The sequence below is a fragment of the Salminus brasiliensis genome, chromosome 4, assembly GCF_030463535.1.
Source record: "Salminus brasiliensis chromosome 4, fSalBra1.hap2, whole genome shotgun sequence".
In the NCBI taxonomy this organism is placed as follows: Eukaryota; Metazoa; Chordata; class Actinopteri; order Characiformes; family Bryconidae; genus Salminus; species Salminus brasiliensis.
This window is the reverse complement of record NC_132881.1, coordinates 48,434,201-48,458,924: the sequence shown is the minus strand read 5'-3', so window position 1 is coordinate 48,458,924 and position 24,724 is coordinate 48,434,201. Positions and strand designations below refer to the sequence as shown.

Sequence of the window (24,724 nt, the reverse complement as noted above, 5' to 3'; positions counted from 1 at the left end):
TAAACGCCTCCTATTAGTCTTTATATCTCTGAAAGCTGGAATTCCTGCTTTTATATGTGATTATATTCATTAAGATCATCAGATGCTGGATATTAATACAGTTAAACCTGAGAAACGTTTTTAGAAAGTGGTATTTCATAATAAAGCTGGACGAAGGGCATCTTCTGCTGACAGTTTAAAAGAAAAAATGCTTTAGTCGTAGTTTGTCCACTTTTTTATCCTTTATTTATAGTGTTTTAACGATTATGAGTATGACTTTTGAAAATGATTATTATTATTATTATTATTATTATTATTACACCTGGTTTGGTGGTAAATCAGGGCTTAATGATGGTAAATCAGGTGAGCTGCTGCTGCTGCTGCTGATGGAGGTGAACACATCCTCCATGCTGTGCTGGCTGGACTGGGGGGCGTCCAGGAGAACCCTGGAGGAACCGAGCTCTGTTCTTCAGACTAGCTCACCAACAAGATCTCACTACTTTCTCTCTTCAGAATGAGAAGCTCTTGTTTAAGATAAGATAAGATAATCCTTTATTAGTCCCACAGTGGGGAAATTCTCAGTGTCACAGCAGAAAGGGATAGCAGGCACACAGTTACAAAATGTAGATAAATAATTTACACTATATACACAATAAAAATAAGAATTAAAAAAATGCAATAACAATATTATTTACAAGCATTATTGCAAATGACTCTTAACTGCACATGTGTGTGATGAGGGGGGTATTGCACATAGTATTTTTACATGTGCAATATTTATGTTTATGCACCTGCTTTATCTGTTCTGATGAGATCTGGAGCTTCTACAGTATAAAGACACGAGAATATATATATATAATGAGTATATAATTATTAATATTTGGTTATTTATAATGTTATTGTCAGGCTAGGACGCAGGTTCTGCCGCAATACGGGTGGGAAATGTAAAGGCAGTTCCGCGTCTCTCCGCTAGTCGCCGCCACTGGACTCGGGTATTTTTCTCGCCATTAGGTTTTGGCTTAAAGGAGACGCAACAAAGACGAGCCCGAGCAACGAGCGGGCTTTCGCGGCTCGCCGCTGTGGCTTTAAGAACTGCAAACAGTGGCTGGGTCTTTAAAAATGGATTTTTTCATAGTTCTAATCAGGTAGATTAATTAAGTTTTCAATTAAGGATTAAATATATATGTATGTTCGGGCGCAGACCGTGCGGGAGTGGGCGCAATATGTGTGGCCGCTGGATCCCGGCCTTCACCCAGCAAACTGTTCCCATATTTTACGCCTCGAGATCTCAGCGCCTGGTCGGGTTCGTGTATGATATTTAGGCCGCAACGAGAAGCGTGCTTGGAGGGCAAAACGAGGCGATGGAGCCGCAACACGGCGATGTTCAGCCTCTGGACAACAACAAAGAGGAGAAGTGTGGTGTGGACAAGGCCGCGCGGGGATCCCCGGACCACAGTGAGCTGGACACGCCGAAGAAGGCACTGCGAGGGCGGGGCGCTAGTCGGCTGAAGGCCCGGGACGGCCCGGCAGAGGCGGACACCAACACGAACGGCGCCGGTGCTGCAGCCGCTGGATCCGGCCGAGTGCTGCGGGACAGGTCGGCGAGGCCTCCGCCAGCATGGAGGCAAAGCGAGGGGAAGGAGGAGAAGGACGAGGAGGAGGTGGTGGTGGAAGAGAGCCGCCGGAGGAAGGCTGCCACACCGCGGCGGAGCAAAGCAGCTGAGGCGGGCAGAGAGAGCGGCCCGGCCGGACGGTACGAGCTTTGTGCATTATTAGGGGGAGCTGTAGGGCTGAAGAGGGGCCAGCAGCACGGTCATCATTTCATGGTCTGGATGGTCTCAGTCCAGCACAGGCTGATGTTTTCTAACAGGTTCCCTGCTTCAGCACGCCCCCTACACCTGTTCACTACCTGCTGGGTTCAGTTAGGGGTGTAGGCTTGAGACCCCAACCCTGTTTTGGGAGGACCTCCTGTTCTGCACATTTCAGTTTCAGTGTCCATTAGTCCCAACTCAGCTGATCCAGCTGACCAGATGCTTCTCGGGTTGGAGGAGGTGTGGAGAAGCAGGGAGACACTAAATGTCCAGGATCAGGGATGGGGGGTAGTGGGTGGGGGGTAGTGGTCTTCAACCCTCCTCATGAAGATTGGACGTGTTCCTGCTTCCTAAGCTCTAGAAGGAGTAGTCCATCAGCAGGTTAGCTTAGTTTAATCGATTGTGTTAAAGCTGGGAAACACAAAAAACCCACTGGACAGCAGACCAGGACCAGGGTTGGTGAGGATCTAAGGATCTAGAGGACTATTTTAATTGGGCCGTGACGTTTGATAGCCTGCCCGTTTTTAGGCGAAGGTAAACACACAGTCCTGCAGATTCTAACACCCCCATCCTGACCACTGATGAGGTGAGTAAGGTGAGTGAGGGCAGGTGTAACGCTAAACCGTCCAGGCCGGGCGTTGTCCAATTTAAACTCCAATCCTCGTATCTTTTTTTGCTCCTTGTTTGATTCAAATGGCGATCGCTGACCTGCAGAGCAAGACTAACCATGTGACTTGGGCCTTAGGACGCAGCCGTACACTTCCCCTGCGCCCCTTAATTACCAAAACGCTTATTAACAATCAGCTTTTAAAATTAGCTTGAGGTTGTTTTATATATTTGCTATAACTAACTATAAAGACAATAAAAATAAAGGATAAAAGAGACTTTATTGTCATTTGCAGCACATGTGCTACATGGGGTGGAACGAAATTGTGATCTCAAGGTCCCAGTTACACCCAAAGAGCAATATTGAATAAATAAAATTATAGGGTATAAAAAGGTTAAATCTAAATTAGGGATGCACACATCCGGATTTTTCAGTTCCAATATTGATACAGATACATAAACTCTGCATATCGGTCGATACCTGATACCATTGTTGAATTAATAGAAGAGACTTAAGGCTCTACCTTGGTAAAACAAAATATAACAAATTAACACATAGATACAAATAACATTCAAATAAAATATGTTAAAATAGACAAAATAAAAAATGTAGCTTCACTCTGTCAAACTTACAAACAGTTATCAATCTTGTTTTTAAATATTTAGCATAAACAGCAATTCTAAATAAAATCTAGCAGCTGAACCGGAGATTAAATAAGTAACTTGGTCAAACAAACAAGCAGCAACCAAACATCACAAACATGTAAACATTTAGTTCAGTCTCACACCGACCAATTAACCTGCTCGCCTCAGCCGCCTGAGGTAACCCTCTTCTCCAGAGCGACCTTCAGAAGACCTTCACTGTTTACTCAGAAACGCCCAGCGCTAGTTTATAAATCCTCTAATCTTAGACTCTACTAAACACAAGTCAGTATGGAGACCATAACACTCTTCTCTTCGCCTGAGTCCTCTCAGAAGAGGAGGGTCTTCAGTCTGGGTTTGAGGACAGCGAGCGTTGGACTCTGCTGTTCGGAGGACAGTAAAAAGTCTGGACGCTCGTCTTCCGTGGATCTGAAAGGATGGCGGGTCGAGCCGAGCCGTACTTGAAGCTGGAAGGGCTCTTGGTGCAGATCGGCTTATCGATCGATGTCGTTGTTTTGTTTTTTTTTCTTTCTAATAAATTTTATCCAGTTTTATTGCAATCCAATTTAACCTGCCAGTTACCGAACCTGTACGATCATGGTGACACCACCCTAGTCTGCCGGACCACCCAGGGACCCCCCTAAAGCTGGTGTTGAACTCCACTCCATGTGCAGACGTGATGTCTGGTGCACTTCAGTAAGGGGGATTTTCAGGCTCCTGCAGCTGGTGCTACACTGTCCCCTTAAACATGTGTAGTCCTGTGACTCCTCCCCATCCAGTCTGAGACCTGGAGGCAGCAACCATAATCAAGGTTTAATTGGTCATAATTACCAACAATATTGATAATATTTTAGTGTGATGTAAAATTCATCAAAAAAATCTTCAAAACTGCATGATTTTCTCATTGGTTATAGTTCATTTCTTATAACCCTCCATCCTGCAGTGTGTTTACAAAAAACGTTTTAAAAAATCTGTAGAAAAGGCTACGATTTCAAAAATAACCCGGATACGAGAAGGAGACCTAACTGTAGTGAACATTTACTGCACTTCATCCAGTTAAACAGGACTAATTACACTCAAGTACCGATTATCTCCACTAATCACTCAGAACATTGTTTACCAGAATGACAAAAATGTCATATTGCAAACCTGTACTGTTCTAATTAGAAAAATTAACATTTATTTTTGTTTTGCTTTTTTTTTATCTCTCATCGCAGGTCTGGAGAGGGCAAGGATGCCGTCAGCAGCACTCGAGGTAATGAGTTTAATGTGTGACCAATAGGGCTTCGTCAGCCAGGCTGGGGAATTTACTAAAAACCAGTATTCTCATATTAGTATGATCCACACACTCATTCTGACAGACTGTAATACACTACAGGAAGCGTAGGGGGCGCTCTATAATGCTCTATAATGATCATATGATCCACACGCTCATTCTGACTGACTGTAATACACTACAGGAAGCGTAGGGGGCGCTCTATAATGCTCTATAATGTTCATATGATCCACACGCTCATTCTGACTGACTGTAATACACTACAGGAAGCGTAGGGGGCGCTCTATAATGCTCTATAATGTTCATATGATCCACACACTCATTCTGACAGACTGTAATACACTACAGGAAGCGTAGGGGGCGCTCTATAATGCTCTATAATGTTCATATGATCCACACGCTCATTCTGACAGACTGTAATACACTACAGGAAGCGTAGGGGGCGCTCTATAATGCTCTATAATGTTCATATGATCCACACGCTCATTCTGACAGACTGTAATACACTACAGGAAGCGTAGGGGGCGCTCTATAATGCTCTATAATGTTCATATGATCCACACGCTCATTCTGACAGACTGTAATACACTACAGGAAGCGTAGGGGGCGCTCTATAATGCTCTATAATGTTCATATGATCCACACGCTCATTCTGACAGACTGTAATACACTACAGGAAGCGTAGGGGGCGCTCTATAATGCTCTATAATGTTCATATGATCCACACGCTCATTCTGACAGACTGTAATACATTACAGGAAGCGTAGGGGGCGCTCTATAATGTTCTATAATGTTCATATGATCCACACGCTCATTCTGACAGACTGTAATACACTACAGGAAGCGTAGGGGGCGCTCTATAATGTTCTATAATGTTCATATGATCCACACGCTCATTCTGACAGACTGTAATACACTACAGGAAGCGTAGGGGGCGCTCTATAATGCTCTATAATGCTCATATGATCCACACGCTCATTCTGACAGACTGTAATACACTACAGGAAGAGTAGGGGGCGCTCTATAATGTTCATATGATCCACACGCTCATTCTGACAGACTGTAATACACTACAGGAAGCGTAGGGGGCGCTCTATAATGCTCTATAATGTTCATATGATCCACACGCTCATTCTGACAGACTGTAATACACTACAGGAAGCGTAGGGGGCGCTCTATAATGCTCTATAATGCTCATATGATCCACACGCTCATTCTGACAGACTGTAATACACTACAGGAAGCGTAGGGGGCGCTCTATAATGCTCTATAATGCTCATATGATCCACACGCTCATTCTGACAGACTGTAATACACTACAGGAAGAGTAGGGGGCGCTCTATAATGTTCATATGATCCACACGCTCATTCTGACAGACTGTAATACACTACAGGAAGCGTAGGGGGCGCTCTATAATGCTCTATAATGTTCATATGATCCACACGCTCATTCTGACAGACTGTAATACACTACAGCTGTTTTACTGCACGATAACACAAGAAATGATTGACAGACAGAGCCTTGCAGCCCTAATAATAAACCTCAGCAGCTGTAGAATGAGGTTAGTGATGAAGGTGATGGTAACTGTTGTCCTTCTTCTCCGGCAGCGGGCAGCGGCAGGCGGGCTCAGAGCCGCAGCAGGACCCCTTCGTCGCGTACCCAAAAAAGTTCCGCCAAGGTCATCTGCAAGAGCGAACCCGAAACCGAGACCGGCTGCGGTACGATAAGTGTTTGTCCTCTAGTTCTGACCTTAAAGCTGGACACGAGTTACACAAGACCTTATTACTTTTTTAAAGAGGAACAATCACAGCAACCTTTTGGCACTTTTCCATTCTCTTATCTTTAATGTTTCTTAATATTCTTAAAAAATAACTATTTTAATGAGCTTTTAAATTTAATTATAATAGTTTTAATATACTTTAATGCCAACTGTGGTCAAAAACTAATAGAACAAACCCTGGATTTAATATTTCATATGTAATCTAATAAAAAATATGATGTTTTTATGATGACATTTCTATTCACTTATAAACAATCCTAATATTATTATTATTATTATTATTATTATTATTATTATGCGATTCCAGTAGTAATCCCCACGAGCTCATTAACCCCTGTTGAGCTAACTATGACTACAGAGAAGCTTGGACTTGTCGAGGCGGTGCAGAAGGTGGTGCTTCTGGGCACTGTGTGCATAGTGCGAAAATTCAATGGCATGTGAGATCACAGTGCTACAGCCGTGACCGTCATCATGTCATCCAGCCTGGCTGGACACCGACTTCTTGGTTTAGTGAAACCCAGTGACTGATGTTTTAGCACCCAGAGAAAACTGGATGATTATAATAATAATAATAAATATATATAATATTACTAATAATGATTATTATCTTTAACTCTGTAGTGTATTTCAAACTTGAATTCAGCTCGAAGGGCTTTACAGAGTGCTGTAGGAAAAAAGGGGGGCGGACAGTGAACCCACAAATAAAATTAGTTTTATTTAGAGTTTAGAGAAGCTGTGAAATTCAGAAAGAAAATAATGTAAAAAAAAATTGTTTATGGCTGTAAATGAATTTTAATGAGATTATAAAATAAAAAAATAAATAACATTTAAAAGACTGTAAAGAACATGTGATTAGGTACTAGGTTGTCTATCGGTCAGTGTTCTGTGTTTCTGTATTCTGTTCCAAGTTAAGTATAGGGTCAGTGTCTGAGAGAGAGGGTCAGTGTCTGAGAGAGGGGGTCAGTGTCTGAGAGAGGGGGTCAGTGTCTGAGAGAGGGGTCAGTGTCTGAGAATTGCTTAAAGCAGTAATTCCTTCAAGATCTGACTGGTGGGGTGTTTCTGTAGGGGTCAGTGGTGGGTGTAAGGGGTGGGGGGTTGGAGGGAAACTGTTGGCAGTTCGGCTTTAAGCTGAAGTCTCTTGTATTGTATCTTGTATTGACTGTCATGTAATTTTAAATTTGGTCGTTTATCCCCACAGTGGAAACGGTGAATGCTGCTGGGAAGAGGACAGGAGAAAGGTGGTACTCTCTCTCTCTCTCTCTCTCTCTATATATATATATATATATATATATATATATATATATATATATATATATATATATATATATATATATATATATATATATATATATATATATATATATATATATATATATACACACACACACACACACACACACACACACCCCTACGCACACTCAGTGGATTAGCCGTATGCCAGTACCAATGTCAGTAATTGCACTGGACTGATCCTTTAGTTCCTAAATACTCTTCAGCTGGATTAGGTTCCCTATTATTCACAAATCATCTTTTAATCCAGTGTGAATCTATAGTGTGTAGTTTGTACAGTCAGAAACTCATCATAGTGGAGTGATTCGAATCCAGTATGAATCTGCAGTTACAGGCTGGCTGTGATAAATGTGAAATAGTTGTGGGGTGACTGTAATCCAGTAGGAATCTGTGTGGTATGTGTAGCTTAATAGTAAGACCTCTGGAGTGATTTTAGATCCAGTATGAATCTGCAGTGTTTGTGGTTCCTACATTTACATTTACGCCATTCAGCAGACGTTCTTATCCAGAGCGACTTACAAAAGTGCTTTGCTATTTACCCAAGAAAAACCTCAGCTAGTTAGAATAGACTAATAATTCAAAAGATACCTCTAAGCTTTAGACATTACTAAACACAATACAATAAGGCGACCATAGAACTATTCGTCCAAGTCCTCTCTGAAGAGGTGGGTCTTCAGTCTGCGTTTGAAGACAGCGAGCGACTCGGCCGTTCGGACATCCAGGGGCAGCTCGTTCCACCACTTTGGTGCAGGACAGAAAAAAGCCTGGACGCTTGTCTTCCGCGGATTTTGAGGAATGGCGGGTCGAGCGGGATTCTGATAATAATAATAATAATAATAATAATAATAATTGTGGAATCATTTTTTCCTCATAAATAAATTGACAAATAAAATTGGAGTGATCCAGTGTCCATATCTGGTTTATGACCTTAATCTAGACTGTCTGTGGAAATGTAGGCCATAGAGCTAATCAAATCCCATATATTACATTGACTACGCCTCCTCTGGTAAAAGTAATCCAGCACATGTGGCACAGCTACTGTTGTGCAGTAACAGTAATTTTCTGTGAAATCAGTGTGTTTGCAGAAGCGTACAACACTTTACTTCAATATTAAATATTATTTCACTGCTTTAAAGTAGTATTAATTCATTAATTCATTATTACTTAACCTGTATAGCATTTTATAATATGGGAAGCTTGGCCATTTTGAGTATAGTAATAATAAATGGATAAGATTGATGCAAAGGATTCTCATACAGTGGAACTGGAACAGAATCGGCTGCTACTAGTACTTGGAACTGGCAGCCACTCGAGGATCGGTACTTGGAATCAATACTGACTGTAAAAAAATAGTGTTGTGCCTCTCTGGGGCTCATGGCTATGTGGAGTCCATTTGTAGTCTGTGAGCTGGTCGTGTAACACCAGCCTGCACAAAATATCATTTGGTAATCATCACAATACTGGTCTCACTGGAAGCGTTCAGCATCCCACATGACCCACGTCCCCGTGTGTTTTTAATATGTTAGGAAACGGCAAGCTGTTGTATTATTAGGCAGTGTAATCACTGTTCTGTCCGTACCAGCCAGCCCTGCCTTAACACACCATCCATACTTGCTGTGCTTTTTCCAGTCCTGAGAAAAAGGCAGAAGGAGGGGAGGCTGATGTGGGCGAGGAGGAGCCTCCGTTTGAAGACGACCTGAAAGATCAGAACTACCGGCCGCAGGGTCAGAGGTACGGTACTGCACTTTACACGGGTATTGAGTATTCTTGACTCTATAAGAAATTATAGAGCTTTCCAGTGATGTTTTGGAGGCTGTGGCCAGCAGGTGGTGCCAGTGAGCCATTCTAGTACTGAATCAGGAGGGTAAATACGCTAAAATCTAATTACAATTACAAATTACAGATTACTTTGTAATTAATCAAAAAGATTTTTTTTTTTTAAATAAAGTTAATAATGGTCTTTCTTTGCGAGGGATGAGTAATAGTATTTTCTGTGTCCGTGATGCACAATTCTGAAAATGTAATTTAATTAAAAATGTAGCTCGTTTCTTTGTCAACACGTGTCTTTTGAGTTTTATATGGGATGATGATGATGATGATGATGATGATGGTGAAATGGGGACAAACCCTAACAAGCAGTTTACTCTGGGGCCTTTCCAGTAATCTTAGTGCTGGCCAGTGCTTCAATTGGGTTTATTAGAGCTGTGCTCTTACTGGTAGTGTACGCAGTGTCCCAGTGCTGGAGTGTACTGTGTGGTGGTGAGGGAGACTCAGAGAGTGTGGGGGGGGGGTGTGCTTGAGTTGAATTTCTGACTGTTTCCTGTTGGTTGGTGTTTCAGTGATGAGGAGGTGGGGATCAGCAGTGATGAAGACGTTCCATTTAGAGATGACCTGAATGACCAGAGCTATGACCCCAAATCTGAGAGGTAGTGTATTTGATAAACTGTTCCCATACACTGCTCTGAAACACTTAGGAATCTGTGGTCTTCAATATTACCGACTGAATCTAGACTGAGATCTGTATAATTCATACTGGATATTAATGCTATTAGAGCTTCATACTGGATATTAATGCTATTAGAACTTCATACCGGATATTAATGCTATTAGAGCTTCATACTGGATATTAATGCCATTAGAGCTTCATACTGGATATTAATGTTATTAGAACTTCATACTGGATATTGATGTTATTAGAGCTTCATACTGGATATGAATGCTATTAGTTTCATTTTGGATATTAATGCTATTAGAACTTCATACTGGATATTGATGTTATTAGAGCTTCATACTGGATATTGATGCTATTAGAACTTCATACTGGATATTGATGTTATTAGAGCTTCATACTGGATATTAATGTTTTTAGAGCTTCATACTGGATATTAATGTTTTTAGAGCTTCATACTGGATATTAATGTTTTTAGAGCTTCATACCGGATATTAATGCTGTTAGAGCTTCATACTGGATATTAATACTATTAGTTTCATACTGGATATTAATGTTATTAGAACTTCATACTGGATATTAATGCATCATATTCGTGTAATAGCAGATTTAATAGCTCTGTGTTCTTGAAAACAGCTATTCTGAACCATTTAAACACAGGATGGTTGGAAATGAGGGAGATATTCTAATTAGCAATCTGTTGATCTGTTCTCATTGGCTACCGCTCTCTCTCGCTGCAGGGACACTCCTAAGTCTCGGCGTAAAGCTCCTTCCAGGTCGAGGGAGAAAAAAGAGAAAGCGGCTGTAGTGGAGAGAGAGAAGCAGGTGCAAGCAGAGGTGAAAAAAGAAGGAGGAGACGGAGTGGACGTGAAGCAGGAGTTCGGCGAGGGGGCGGAGCCACCGAGGAAGTAAGTACTGTTTTTTGATGGTGTGTGTGATGTGTGTGTGTGTGATGTGTGTGTGTGATGTGTGTGTGTCAGGGTGCTGTGGTGGTAAGCTCTTTATACACATGCGCTGTATGTGGTAAGAACTGTTTATGTGTAATGACTGTTGCAGTGTTGGTAAACACACTGTGATTCCATGTTTCCTGTGTTAGCTTTAGCATTAGCCTGCTCCTCCCGCTTTGGTTTTGAAAAGGTGCTGCCGTCGCTAAAACAACTTTCTGCCACAGTTTGGTTTTTAAGCAGCTGTGAATCATGAGTGAGAGAAGTGGCAGGAGTGTGATTTCACACGTGGTTTTGGCATCATAGCAGAACACCTCACACTTCACACACTTTACACATCTGTGTCTGAAGCAACGTCTGCTTCCTCAAACACGGTCCAAACACTTAAAATGCAGACATTGCAAGGGATGTTGAGGTTCTACTGTAGGACTGGATCAGGGCTAAAGGGGCCAACGTTCGATCCATTGAATATGTCTAGGCTGACCCAAACCACAATTCACCAGATCTGATCTGGACATCTCTACTTTTCTTTTTTTTAATGAGAAAACGTTGTTTGGAGGTAGGGCTGGACGATATGGCAAAAATATTATATCCCAATATTGAAGTAATTTTTAACGAAAACATTCTTATTGTGATACACATGATCACAGAAAAGAAATGCATTGGTAGCGAAAGATTCTTAAAAAATTATTATTTAAATACTATAATCAAATACAGATAATAATTAATGTTTGTAATGAAATGTGCAGTAGATCAGTGTTCGTTAAGTACTGACGATATCCTCGATATGCTTAGAAAAACATATTGTGTACAATGATAACGAAATTTATCACGATATAATAAAATATAGTCATACTGCCCAGCCGTATTTGGAGGAGTAAGTTGCAGTCAAAAGTAATAAATAGCAATAGGTCAGTTTTTCATATCACAGTTATTAGCATATTAGCATGTCCCAACACCTGAATATATGCAGACTATACTTGGCATGTCACAGTACTGGCAAATTCGTGGTGTGTCACAGTCCTCCATGTACGCTCGGCGGGTCACAGTTCTCTGTGTATCACGGTCCCCCACGTACGTCACGTGCCGATGAGGAAGCAGGAGAGTGCCATGGCCCCGCCCCTGGCGCAATCCTACACACAGTACTCTGCATGTCCCAGTACTTTTACATATCAGTACTTGTCATGGGACAGCTCTTGGTGTAAACTGAGCATCTCGCAGTGTGACTGTATCGCGATATGAGGCCCCCTGATACGATGAGGATTCCCATTCAGTGTTTCGCATTTTTGAGCGACCTACTCCTTTAAGTTGACTCCTGTTCTCATTTCTGTCTGACATTCTCCTTTAATGTGTGGTTGTAACTGCTATTTTACAACTTTTACAACTTCTGAATTCTCTGAGGGGGGTGTGTGTGAGTGTGTGAAAGACTAGCTATTATTCCCCAGATTACTGGCTGCGTAGGATGAGGCGCTGCAGACACCGTCTGCTGAAAGTTACAGACACAAGCCCAGCAGGGACCTGCTGTGCTGAAAGATAGAGGGGATAGGATTCAGTCTGATCCAATCGGGACAAATGAGTGTGTGTTTTACAGTAGATCGGTTTCTTATGCAGGAACTGTATTGCTTTTAAAAAACCTGCTTTGTTGCACAGCTGTGTGTGTGTGTGTGTGTGTGTGTGTGTGTGTGTGTGTGTGTGTGTGTGTGTGTGTGTGTGTGTGTGTGTGTGTGTGTGTGTGTGTGTGTGTGTTGCTCACAACAGTGCTTTTGTGAGCCCTCTGTATAGTGTTCTGGTTTGAGGATGTATAGAAATGCCCAGTTAATAATTAGTACTACTTATAAATATTAAATACTAAATTTTATTTCAATTATGAATATTTGAGGAGTGTTAATATTTTTTATATAATATTTAATAAAGAAGCCAGCCGTTTTTCTCTTCTGTCTAATGTAGCGTGGTCTGCAGTAGCTTAATTCTAGCACGATCACACTTGCTGTAGAGGCTCCAGGCACTGGGATGATTGCAGGCTTGCGCCAATATTTACAGTATAAATCACTTGAGACACGCCTGAATCTGAAATACCTTTTTTTTTTTCTGTCCTTGTCCTGCAGGAGGGGTAGGCGAAGAAAGGACGACAAAAGCCCCCGTCTTCCAAAGAGAAGGTAAAAACCTTCATGCTGGAATCTCAAGTTTGTCACCATGATTCAGGTTCAGATTTTGACTAGACCAGGGGGTTCCAGTCCCAGCGCTGGGGACCCAGTGCTTTGCATTAGCTACCCTGTAGGTCCCATTATGACCTTGTAGGACTGTTAGATTCTTCTTGACTCAGCTTGAGGTTCTGCTCTTGGGCTGATCTTGCTAGGACGGTCTGATCTGGTCATGCTGGTCAGCTGTTCCTCTTGTAGATGATTTAGTGAACAGTGGAACGGCGGCTGATCTCTAACTGTTCTGAGATCTGTTTAAACTCCTTCCATCTACAGACTCCTCTACAACATCTCCACCCTTCTTTCTGAAGGCCTCAGAGAGCTCTCTGGATCTGACCATGATGATGATCTTCACCCCTTACTTTAACCATCAAGAGCAGACCCGACCTATTTTACATTTGACATTAAACATAAATGAGGGGAGGCTTTATGGAATATTATTAAGAGCATTTATAATTAGTGCTTCATTCTAAACTTATTGCAAACCTATGATATACGCTATATGGACAAAAGTATAGGGACACCTGCTCATTCAATGTTTCTTCTGAAATCAAGGCTGTTACAAAGAGCTGATCCTGCTGTTGTTGGAATAACTGTCTCTACTGTCCAGAGAAGAAGACTTTCTAATAGATTTTGAGGAGAATTGCTGTGAATATTTGATTGTATTCAGCAACAATAGCAGTGTCGGTGAGGTCAGGATGATGCTTGATGATGATCACCACCACCACCAACCCACCTCATCATCCCCAATTCATTCCCCAAGTACTGGATGGAGCTCCACCATCACAGTTCTTCTGCTGCTCCACAGCTCAATGCTGGGGGGGGCTTTATACCCCTCTGGCCCACGCCTGGCATTATTAGGCAGCATTGTGCCTTTCTACAGGGACTAGACAAGCTGTGTGTGTGTGTGTGTGTGTGCATTTGCACATCTGTATCAGCAAGGGGTGCAACTTAAAGTAGCTGAATGCAGTCATTAGAAGGGGTGTCCACAAACATTTGGCCACATAGTGTACAGTTCAATAAAACAAGCGGTCTGTAATGAAGAATAAAATGGCGCTGTTGTTTTGTCCTGCAGGAAGAAGCCTCCTGTGCAGTATGTCCGCTGTGAGATGGAAGGCTGTGGGACGGTTCTGGCCCATCCGCGCTACCTACAGGTTTGCACTGGGCAGCAGTGTTCACCAGCTGCAGATCCTTTACACAACGTTTGATTGGCTGGAAATGACGAGTCTTTTTCACTTGACAGTTTAAAATTGTGCGAAGACTGTTTCCCATGTAAAAACTCCTGAGCTCCCTTTTAGACTGACTGCTGTGATGGTAGGAGTCAGTCTTCCTCTGCTTACCATCACAGCCCACAAAATGAACTTACCAGAATGCTCCAAATAATCAGACGGGGGCGGAGATTTCGCCAAAGTTAACCCAAAAAGGCTAAATTGGCTTCGAGGAAATGTTTGGTGTGGGTGTGTGGGTGTGTGTGTGTGTGTGTGTGTGTGTGTGTGTGTGTGTGTGTGTGTGTGTGTGTGTGTGTGTGTGTGTGTGTGTGTGTGTGTGTGTGTGTGTAGTTTAATTCTGCAGTAGTGGGCTGTTGGTCACCAAAACACTTATTTAGATGATCGAGGCTTTATCTGTATTTAGTAATTTAGTAAATAACAGGTCAGTCCAGTAGAGTAGCACAGATGAATACGGGGACATGGAGGAAACATGGCTGCCCACTTCACCCCTACAAAGACTGCAAAGACTTCAGACTCCAGTTGAGCGTTTCATGTCGTAACATGGTTTACACTTTAAAAAAAAACCTCAGCAAATATTTTTTTTAATGATTACAGACTTTTATGTGGTTCCAGAAATACTGGAAAACCTCCAGTTTTCCTCATCACTGCTTCCACTACGTCAGCTCTCAGCTCTCATTTCCTTCTGTAAATTTCCTTCTAGATGTTTCCTCAGTAAAAGCAGTCCTGCTGAACCATATTTACAGTAATGTAAATAAAAAGGTAAAGAGAGAAGCTGATAGAGCAGAATAAAAACGTTACCCTGGAGCTCAGTTTGACTCGGTTCCTTTATTATTAGGGTCAACACAGGACTACAGTGTTCTACTACACTTTTAGCCACTGCTGAATTAGGAGAGGGTAAACAAATCACACGGCAGCGTAAGGGTCCGTCCTGTTGGGCAGCATTTGAGAAATTGGTGTGAGCCCACTTGAGTAGCCTGAAGCTGTTTTCATGATTTGACTTGATTCTTTAAACCCAGAGTCGATCAGCCTTTATTTAAACTCTGAGAACATTGAGGGTGATCCTCATTTACAATGTTGTGTTTTCCCATGAGCACCATTTCTAACTTAAGTGTGTTTATGTCCCCAAAATATAATTTTTACATGACCCATTGTCTAACCTGTGCATAAAAATGAAATATTTGTTTTATATTTTATATATTTATTATAGTGTTTATTAAAATGTTTGCTCAGGGGTGTCTAAACTTTTGCATACAACTAAAATGTGTGTGCATGTATTTATGTAAATACCTACACACACACACACACATTTTAGTTGCACGCAAAAGTTTAGACACCCCTTGGCAGGTGGGGGTTACGCAGACTTGTCCTAGACACGTCCACAAGGTAGAGATGATGTGTATTGGACGTTAGATTAAGGAGGAGGGACTTCAGGCATGTTTCTTCTTCCAAATTGTTATTTTATAAATCCATTTTTGGGGATTTCACAAACTTTGATTTGAAGTTGTTTTGGAGTTTGTTTTTAATGTGTGATTTGGGCAGTAAACAGTTTTACGTATTACATCACTTTTATTTAAATAGAAAATGAGATTTTATGATCTGAGCTGTTTAAGTGTGCTGATGAAGTGAACACCCAGGCTGTGGGGCTTTGATTTGGGCTGTCTGGGGTAATGAGGATATTCTGCAGATGATTTCTGTCTTCCTCTCAGCCGCTCAAATCTCAAATCTCTACCAAATGGACCTAAAATCCATATTAATCCAGCTTTATTTAAAAATGCACTGAAAGATAAAAGCACATATGTTTAGGGCGAGGACATCCTTTAGCCTAAAAAATGTCATTTATTTTTGTGTTGTTGCAGGAAAGCCGATGTTTTACTAAATTCAGCCTCAGTTACTGGAGCAGGTGTCGGGGCTGACTAACTGTGTATCATTACTGTGTAAAATACAAATTTACTCTTGTGTAGGAATCCCTGGGAGTGTTTATAGACCTCATCCTTTCTCTAACCTCTCCTCTCCTCTTCAACACACCTTCTCCTCCCTCTTCCACAGCATCATATTAAATACCAGCACTTAATGAAGAAGAAGTACGTGTGTCCTCATCCCTCCTGCGGCAGACTGTTCCGGCTTCAGAAACAGTTACTGCGTCACGCCAAACACCACACAGGTTTAACATCATATCTATATATACACCACACACACACACACACACACACACTCGTACTCACTTGCACAAAGTGCCATTAGGGTACACGGGTAGCTTTTTAAAGACTAAGTGCTTCACTTGAAGTTTATCTGTCTGACCTGCTGGGATGGTGTGTTAAACATTTGTTTGTGTGTGTGTGTGTGTGTGTGTGTGTGTGTGTGTGTGTGTGTGTGTGTGTGTGTGTGTGTGTGTGTGTGTGTGTTACAGATCAGAGGGACTACATCTGCGAATTCTGCGCTCGTGCTTTTAAAAGCTCCCATAACCTGGCTGTTCACCGCATGATCCACACTGGAGAGAAGCCTCTGCAGTGAGTTAATCCCCAGCTACAGTAACACACACACACACACATGAATGCACACCAATGAATGCCTTAGCTTATCCCCTGGGAAGCACTGATAACCTTGCCCAAATCAGTGAGTCAGGAAAATCAGTCAGCCTTGCATATCAGTGCTTTAGCTGTCATATGCAAATCTATGCATATGAGCATTTTGGTACCTTGGACCTTTAAGCAATTATTTATTTAAAAAATGATTTGCCTTCTAATGTAACAATCTATGTGAAATGAAAATAAAGGCTTATTAGTTTTAGTATTATTAGTTTCTGAATGTACCAATCACTGGAGCTTCCAGACAGGTGTCTTTATACTACAATCACTTGAGACACATTCACAGCTATGAGCTGTGAGACTGCTAGCACATATTGCCTGGACCTCTTCCCTTGAGTTAGATCAGTCACTTTAAAGGGAAAGATAATTAATTTATATATATATATATTTATTTATTTTCATATGACTAGAATTCGAAATTCCAGTAGTAAAAATGAAATGACCATGATTCCATTTATAAAAGCAAACAGTAGGGGTGAAAACATTTGATAGAAACTGTATAACTCAATAAACTCTTCTTTTTTTTCTCGAGGTATCAGAACACCCTTCTGCAGATACAGGCACACAGTTGCCCACATATAGCTTGTATAATCACCACCATGCCTAGTGCCAAAAGTAGCTAGAGGTAGGGCTGGGCGATATGACTTTTTTCGTGATACATGATGTTTTACATGTAATCACAGACTAAAAAGTACTATTCAGATCCTCTCCTGTACTGAATACAGTGATTTATACTCTACTGCTGCTCTTCATCTAATTAACCCTTCAGTCTAATTACACTGTTAGTAATGAAACCTGCAGCTGATCCGTGTTTATTAACACTAACAGTCTCCTCCATATGATCAGGAAAGCTTACTATTATCACGATAAGATAAAATATCGTCATATCGCCCAGCTCTAACTAGAGGGGTATAAAGCCCTTGAGGTGGTTCACACTGTAATCGAGACACGCCCCCTTCAGTACAGGGGTTCCTTGTGTGATGGTTCAGTGCCTTTACTGTTGAATATCCACTTGTTGCATTAAATCGTTCTCCTCTTCCTCCAGGTGTGAGATATGTGGCTTCACCTGCCGCCAGAAAGCGTCTCTGAATTGGCACATGAAGAAGCACGATGCAGACGCCTCCTACCAGTTCTCCTGCAGCATCTGCGGCAAGAAGTTTGAGAAGAAGGACAGCGTGGTAGCGCACAAAGCCAAGAGCCACCCGGAGGTCCTGATCGCGGAGGCGTTGGCGGCGAACGCTGGCGCCCTCATCACCACTCCAGGAGCTTTGCTGGAGGCCTCGACGGGCCCCCTGCGGACAGAGCAGCTCCAGGAGGTGCAGGTGGGATCCGTGCAGGTGCCGGTGAGCCAGGTGGCCTCTCTGGCGCAGGTGGGCCACGTGGGCCCTGTGGTTGTGGTAGACCCGGACCATTCCCTCCATAACATGCAGGTTCCTGTTACTTTGGCCCTGCCCACTGCAGAGGAGGAGCTAGGGAGCGGGACGACGTCTTCACACCCGACCTCCACGCACACCCTGCAGGCCTTGCCGCTCCATTTTGTCTCCACGCCGGTTTCCCAGCAGCAGCCGCAGGTGCAGCAGCTGCCCCTTCAACACTCAGCCACGGTGGCTCAGCAAGCCGCACTGGTGCAGCCTTTACCAGTGCAGTCATATTCCCCGCAGCCACAGATCCTTCACATGACCTTCAGGGCTGTTCCTCAGCAGCATATCCAGCAGCTGCCTCTGCTCTCAGTGGCCCAGCAGCTGCCACAGCAAAGCCAAGCTCTAGCTCGACCCTCCAACCCCAGCTCTAGCCCTGCCACCGCTGGCCCAATTATGACCCAGAACCTGCCTGAAACCTCCTCTTCTGACTGCAGAGCAACTCTAGGTTTCTCTACGGAAGCTCCTCCTCCTCCATCGTCATCTGCTTCCACTACTTCTCCCCAGGCTCCTCCCACTGCCCAGAGAGAGGTGAGAGAGGGCGGGGCCGTCTGGGAGGGAAACGGTCCCGGAGAGAACGGCAATGTAGGCGGGGTTTGGGAGACGGGCAGAGACTGTGAAGGGCAGGTAATGACTGACGGCTCAGGTGGACAGATGCAGCACGGACTGATGTAGCGAAGTGAGGTTCACCTAATTATTATTAAAATAATAATAATGAGAACGGAGGGGAAAAGGGAGGAGACTGCCTAGCGTAGTTCCGCCGCCTCAGTAGAACCTCCCCACAAAAGTTAAATATATAGGCTCATAAATATATTGTATGTATTCACATAAACTTTTGGTAGGTTTGTAGACGTGTATGTTATCAGGGAAGATGAGTTGTGTTTTGAGTTGTCGCTGTTGCTTTTTTTGTACATAATACAGTTTTAGTCCTCTTCAAATATTACTTTTGGATTTATGTGTGTTTAAGTTACAAAAACCTTCATAACTCTGTTTCATGTTTTTCCATTTTCTTTTATTTTTTTTCGTTTTTCTCAAAACACTGCACCCATATACTGTGTATATACACACACACACACACTCACACTCTTAACAGACTATTAATAGAAGTATAGTGTTTTCCTATTTTATAGTGAAACCATACGGGGGGTATTTATTGACGCAAGTTTTAACTTTTAATTTGGTAAATTAAGGCAAAACCCTAGAACTTAAGACAGACATGTGACTTGAGTACTTCTAGTTTGTGAGTCCTTTAAACAGAAATAACAGCAGCATTCCCAACCCAGAATCCAGTCCATTTTAATCAGACCATTGTGAATTATAATAATTATGAATGATAGGAATTTAACTCTGTAGCTAAAGCTATTTGTATAGACCCAGACTTTACTAATGACACTCAAGCTGAGGGGAAACAGTAATGGAAGATGCCGCCACTTTATGGCAGCTGCTTCAGTCTGTGTGACTGCACTGAGAGTGGCAGTGGCGGTGGCAGCAGCGAGGCTGCATGGAAAGCAAGCACACTAGTAACGAACGTCTTCACCACACCTCTGCTCACTCAAACCAGGGCTACAGAAACAAACTGCGTAGAGTTTTAACACGGTGAATATCTGCCAAGTCTCTCAGTCTTACAGAACACTCAATAAACATTACTACACTCCTCTTTTACAGTGTCTCTCTCTCTCTCTGTGTGAGGAGGTTAATATTACACTCTTCATTTAGCTGCCTCGTCAAAGGAAATCTGCACACCAGTCGGCCTCGGGCAAGTTCTACCAGTGGTTGTATATTGGATTATATGCTGAGCTGTCAGTTTATCAGGAGCACCTACCATAGAGGTGCACTTACTAAGCATGACTGACGGCTCTTATTGGAAAGGAATCGCTGCTAAGCAGTAGGTTTGGGCCATTTTCAGCACAGCAGTAATACCGACATGCTAGTGTGTGGTTTAGAGTGGGTCCACCACCCACACAGGATGGGCTGTGGGTTCAGAAACTGACCACTGATGAAGGGACGGATGGCGATGGACACTAAATGATGAATGATAATCAGTGTTTTGAGTTTTCCATGTTTCCATGTTGCTTCTATGTCGCAGGCTGGACGGGACAGGGTCACATGACTGCACATGCTGTAGTATGTTTTTACAGGGATGGTATATGACAGAATTTGGGAAATATTGTTGATTAGAGGTTCTGAAGGTCAGTTTTGATGATTTTTTTCATTAAATGCTAAGCCCCAAAAGGTTCTGATACAGTGTCGAGGGAGTGGGTAGCTGAGACCCCAACACCATACACACTGCCAGGCTACTGGGAACCAATCACCACTCAAATAATATCTACAATAAATTACTAGATAATATAACTAATAGTGACCCATTAATATGGGAATTGTGGGCTAATGCCGAAATCTGATATTTTGCATACATACAGTTAGAGCTGGGCAATATGATAATTTATCACAATACAATAAAATATCAACAATAAGCTTTTCTAAGCATATGGAGGAGACTGCTAGTGCTTAACAGTGTAATAAGACTGGTTCAATTAGACAAAGTTCAGCAGATTGAATACAAATCACTGTATTCGGTACATGAGAGGATCTGAATTTATAAGAATCCATCGCTACCGATGTTTTTAGTCTGTAATTACATGTATCGTGCTAAATATCGTGTATCACGAAAAAAAAAGTCTTTAAATATTGTGATCTAGTATTTTTACCATATCGCCCAGCCCTAATATACAGTATGTTGTCTCTGCTGCACAAAACTGCATCTTGTATCTCCAGTTTTTCTTTCTTTTTTTATTTTATTTTATCAGAATTCAGGATAAATGGACCAATAGAAACACTCCAACATGACTTGATATTTTGGAGATACAAGTTGTTGTTTTTTGTGACCAGAACTGATATGTAAACAAATGAGGAAACCCTGGAATTCAGAGTTACAGAGAAAAATAATGTTAGTAGATGGTTATAAATGCAGTAAAAGGAATAAAGATGCAGATACTGTCGTGCAGTAGTCCAACATCACCTAAACACTCAAGTTCAGTAAACACACAATTCTATATCAGCTTCAAATCGACAATTACATTAATGACCTTTCATCTGGCTTTCCTATTCAGAGCTCTGACACACAAATCCTGTTACACAGGTAGTGTAGAGTTAGGAGTCCTAACCAAGAACTCTGATCAGTGTAGAGAGGTGTAGCTTGACCAGCCAGGGAATGCAGTGTTGTTGCCCTCTACACTGCACCATCTATCCAATGCCAATACTCTGATATCATTGTGCATCCCTAATAATCCATATTAGCCATATTCTTGGTGTGATACTACATGGTCAGTTAATTGCATTAACTGTTCCCTTAACTTTCAGTAAAAATTCCAGGACTGGAAACTGGATTCAAGGCGCAGATTTAAAGACTTCGGCCATAGAAGAACCAATCTTAAGAAGAAGAACTTTTTTAAAGATGTAAAGATTCTTTTATGGCAGAATTTCCCAAACCTGGTCCTGGAGGACCCCTTCTCCTGCACATTTTAGTGGTTTCCTGTTCCACTTCATCACCTACACCACCTTCAACTTGGGGGCTTGTTAATAAGCTGGTTAGCTGGATCAGGTGAGTTGGGAACACTAAAATGTCCAGCACCAGGCTTAAACTTTTACATTCTGTGGAACCCCTCAGAGCACCCTTAATCACCGGTTTAATTTGTATGGTGGTCCTTTTTCAGTTTCTGAATGGGAAGTGATTTGAGGTGGGCTGGTAAACTGTGCAGCAACACGGTTTCAGTCTTCGTATCAGTGGTGATGGTGTTTCTTGGCGTGCTGGTGTGCTGAATAGCTACACTGAGAATTCCTCCAGCCTTATCTGTAAAACCCCAGTGTCCAAAGGACTAGGAATGTGAACTCCTGTCCTTCTGCATGGCGTACTGTTTCAGTGCCCGCTTCGGGGGTATGAGCGTGTTGCTGAGTCCGACTCTGTGCTTCTTCCTCTTACGACTCTCCTCCTCCTCCTCCTTGTCCTTCTCGCTCCTCTCCAAACCAGAGGACCTGCCATCCACAGCGTCTGAGGAGGCTGGAACAGGCTCGGCTTGGTCTGCTGGCCCGTTGTCAGATACAGCTGATTCAGTTGGGAAGCCTGCACTGCTCTGGAGGTCGCTGTCATGGGCGAATTTACAGCGGATTCCAAAGCGGCAGCGTCCGTCTTTCCTGTACGCCACACATATCCTCTTCCCACCGATCTGGGTGGGCCGGGCCTGCTGCGTGAGGGGGACGTGCTTCTGTAGCACATTCAGCCTCTCCTCTGCCCTCTCCTTAAAGGGGTTAGCAAACACACTGCTGCCGACCGGAAGCCCACCTGAGCCGGACCTCCCCAGCGGAGGAGGGGGCAGTTTGTGAGAGGATGCGCTGAAGGGCCGAGGAAGTGGAGTCTCTGAGGATGAGTCTATACTTGCAGGGCAAACGGCTTCGGCAGATTCCTCCAGCTCCTCTTCTGGCTCAGACTCGGAACTGGACCCGCTGGAAGCTGAGCCTGACTCCAACAGGAAATTCCGAGTTTTCCTCTCCCCTCCTGCCTTCGCCTCATTCTCCTTCTCTATGCTGTACACACACACACACACATTCAGCCATTATTACAAACGCTACAAACTGAGGTCTGCTGCAAAGCTTAAAAACAAAGAAACCATCTTAAGCCAGACAAGGATAAGGCCTAGTCTATGGCTACATCTCAAATGGCATCCTACTCCCTATGTAGTGCACTTTTTACAATCAAGAAATAGTGACTTCTGCACACAAACGGTGCTTTATTTGTGTAATAAAAGACCATCTGACAGCCCTACGATGGCTTACTGATCATATGGTGTACTTTTTGAGGTCAAAACAACAGTTAAGTACATTTAAGTACACTACATAGTACCCTAAGTAGTGAGGCATTTGAGACTCCATTAAAAAATGTAGTCCATAACTAGGGCCAATCTACCAAAATCTACTATTAAATACAGTATAATTTTCAATTTTTATTTATTTAATTTTTTACAGGCGCTCCTGAGCTCCCCCTACAGTTGAGGAGTGTAATTCACTTTTACACCACTGCTGTAAATACAGATCTGGCTTTGACTGCACTCATGCATTTGTTGACAAGCTGAAGTATATGCTCCCTTTAAGTCTAGGGTCCAAGGTGTTAAAGCAATCAGCTGGCTCGTGGGGTCTAACAGCTGTTATTTCATAGGTCTCATTCAACTTAATGGAGACCTGAGCGATGCCTCTGTAATGAACCACTGATATTTTAATAACCTGCTATTAATTTCCATACATTTCCATTCATAGAATTGTAATATTGTAATTACTATCAGCTAGCTAATTCAACAGAATATGGAAGAAAGTCTGCATTATAATTTTTAAAATCTGAAAGAAAAATTTATTACCTTATACATGTTGTAAATAGTCCTTAAAAATAATAAAATAATAATACAGCTAATAAGTAATGCCAATTCCTACTCCATATACAGTACACTATAAACGTCAAATCAAATCAAATTTTATTTGTCACATACATAATCATATACAGTATAACTTGCAGTGAAATGCTTTTATGACAGTCTGCCCACATCAAGCTATACAATAAAAATCTACATTTAAACTTAACTAAACCTTAACTTAATGAAGTAAAGTGCAAAAGTGCAAAATAAATAAATAAAAAATAAAAATAAAAATAGAATAAGTTACATTTAAGTTAAAGAATAAAATATAATAATATGAAAATATAGAAATATAAGCAAAAAAAATACAAAATACAAATATATATACATATACAGAGATGAAATAGTGCGTGTCTGTATATATATGTATACATATGTACATATTTATCTGTAAACGTGATGAATAAATGTGTCATTAAGTCACTTTAATTTGTATTAAGTTCATTACTACGCTGTTTTCTCGAGTAAAATCATACACTTGTAACACGGGGGTCGTTGGAAATGTGTTCAGGCTGAATTTAGCTGCTTATTTCCAAGCTTCTTATTCGAATTATCCGTTCCACCTTAAAAGCTGCAGCAGTTACATTGGGCTGCCTGAGAGGTATGGCTGCCTCTGCTGCACCATTTAAGGTGGACCGGATAATTCAGATAAGGCTCTGCAAATTGGATAACGGCTGGATTTTGTTCGGTGTTTAAACAGTATTTACATATATGGGGGGTCTATTAGGTGATGCATCGTTATCCAACGGCCAAATTACATCATTTAACGGGTTAAATGGGATTAATGGACTCACTGTATGCTGCTGCTGTTCTCTTCCTCCTCCTCTGAGTCCGAGGACACTCCATAACCAACCAGCGACTTCACCTCCATTTAGCCCGTTTAAAGCCTCTACAGCTTAATTCGCTGAAACATTATACTTACGATGCATCTAATGTGCACCAAACAACTAATTAATCTGTTTAAACCAGTAAAAAAGACACTATTTTAAGTTAATTTCGAGTAAAAACCAACAATAACAACCCGCTGTTTGTGTTGATAAGGGGGTTTGAGCTTCTT

At 42.1% G+C, this 24,724-nt stretch overlaps 2 protein-coding genes across 2 annotated transcripts; one reads left to right on the top strand and one right to left on the bottom strand.

Annotated features, from left to right (window-relative positions):
* The first annotated feature begins 1,003 nt into the window (after positions 1-1,003).
* Positions 1,004-19,868, top strand: zfp91 (ZFP91 zinc finger protein, atypical E3 ubiquitin ligase). Its single transcript, XM_072678595.1, has 12 exons — positions 1,004-1,732; positions 4,256-4,293; positions 5,923-6,033; positions 7,294-7,333; positions 9,015-9,116; positions 9,725-9,811; positions 10,575-10,742; positions 12,884-12,934; positions 14,052-14,130; positions 16,252-16,366; positions 16,613-16,712; positions 17,836-19,868. The coding sequence occupies exons 1-12, from the start codon at positions 1,341-1,343 to the stop codon at positions 18,881-18,883; spliced, it is 2,331 nt and encodes a 776-aa protein (XP_072534696.1). The 5' UTR covers positions 1,004-1,340; the 3' UTR covers positions 18,884-19,868.
* On the bottom strand, positions 17,217-24,724 carry LOC140555002 (uncharacterized). Its single transcript, XM_072678596.1, has 2 exons — positions 24,462-24,724; positions 17,217-22,789 (listed from the first exon to the last, which is right to left on the bottom strand). The coding sequence occupies exons 1-2, from the start codon at positions 24,536-24,538 to the stop codon at positions 22,084-22,086; spliced, it is 783 nt and encodes a 260-aa protein (XP_072534697.1). The 5' UTR covers positions 24,539-24,724; the 3' UTR covers positions 17,217-22,083.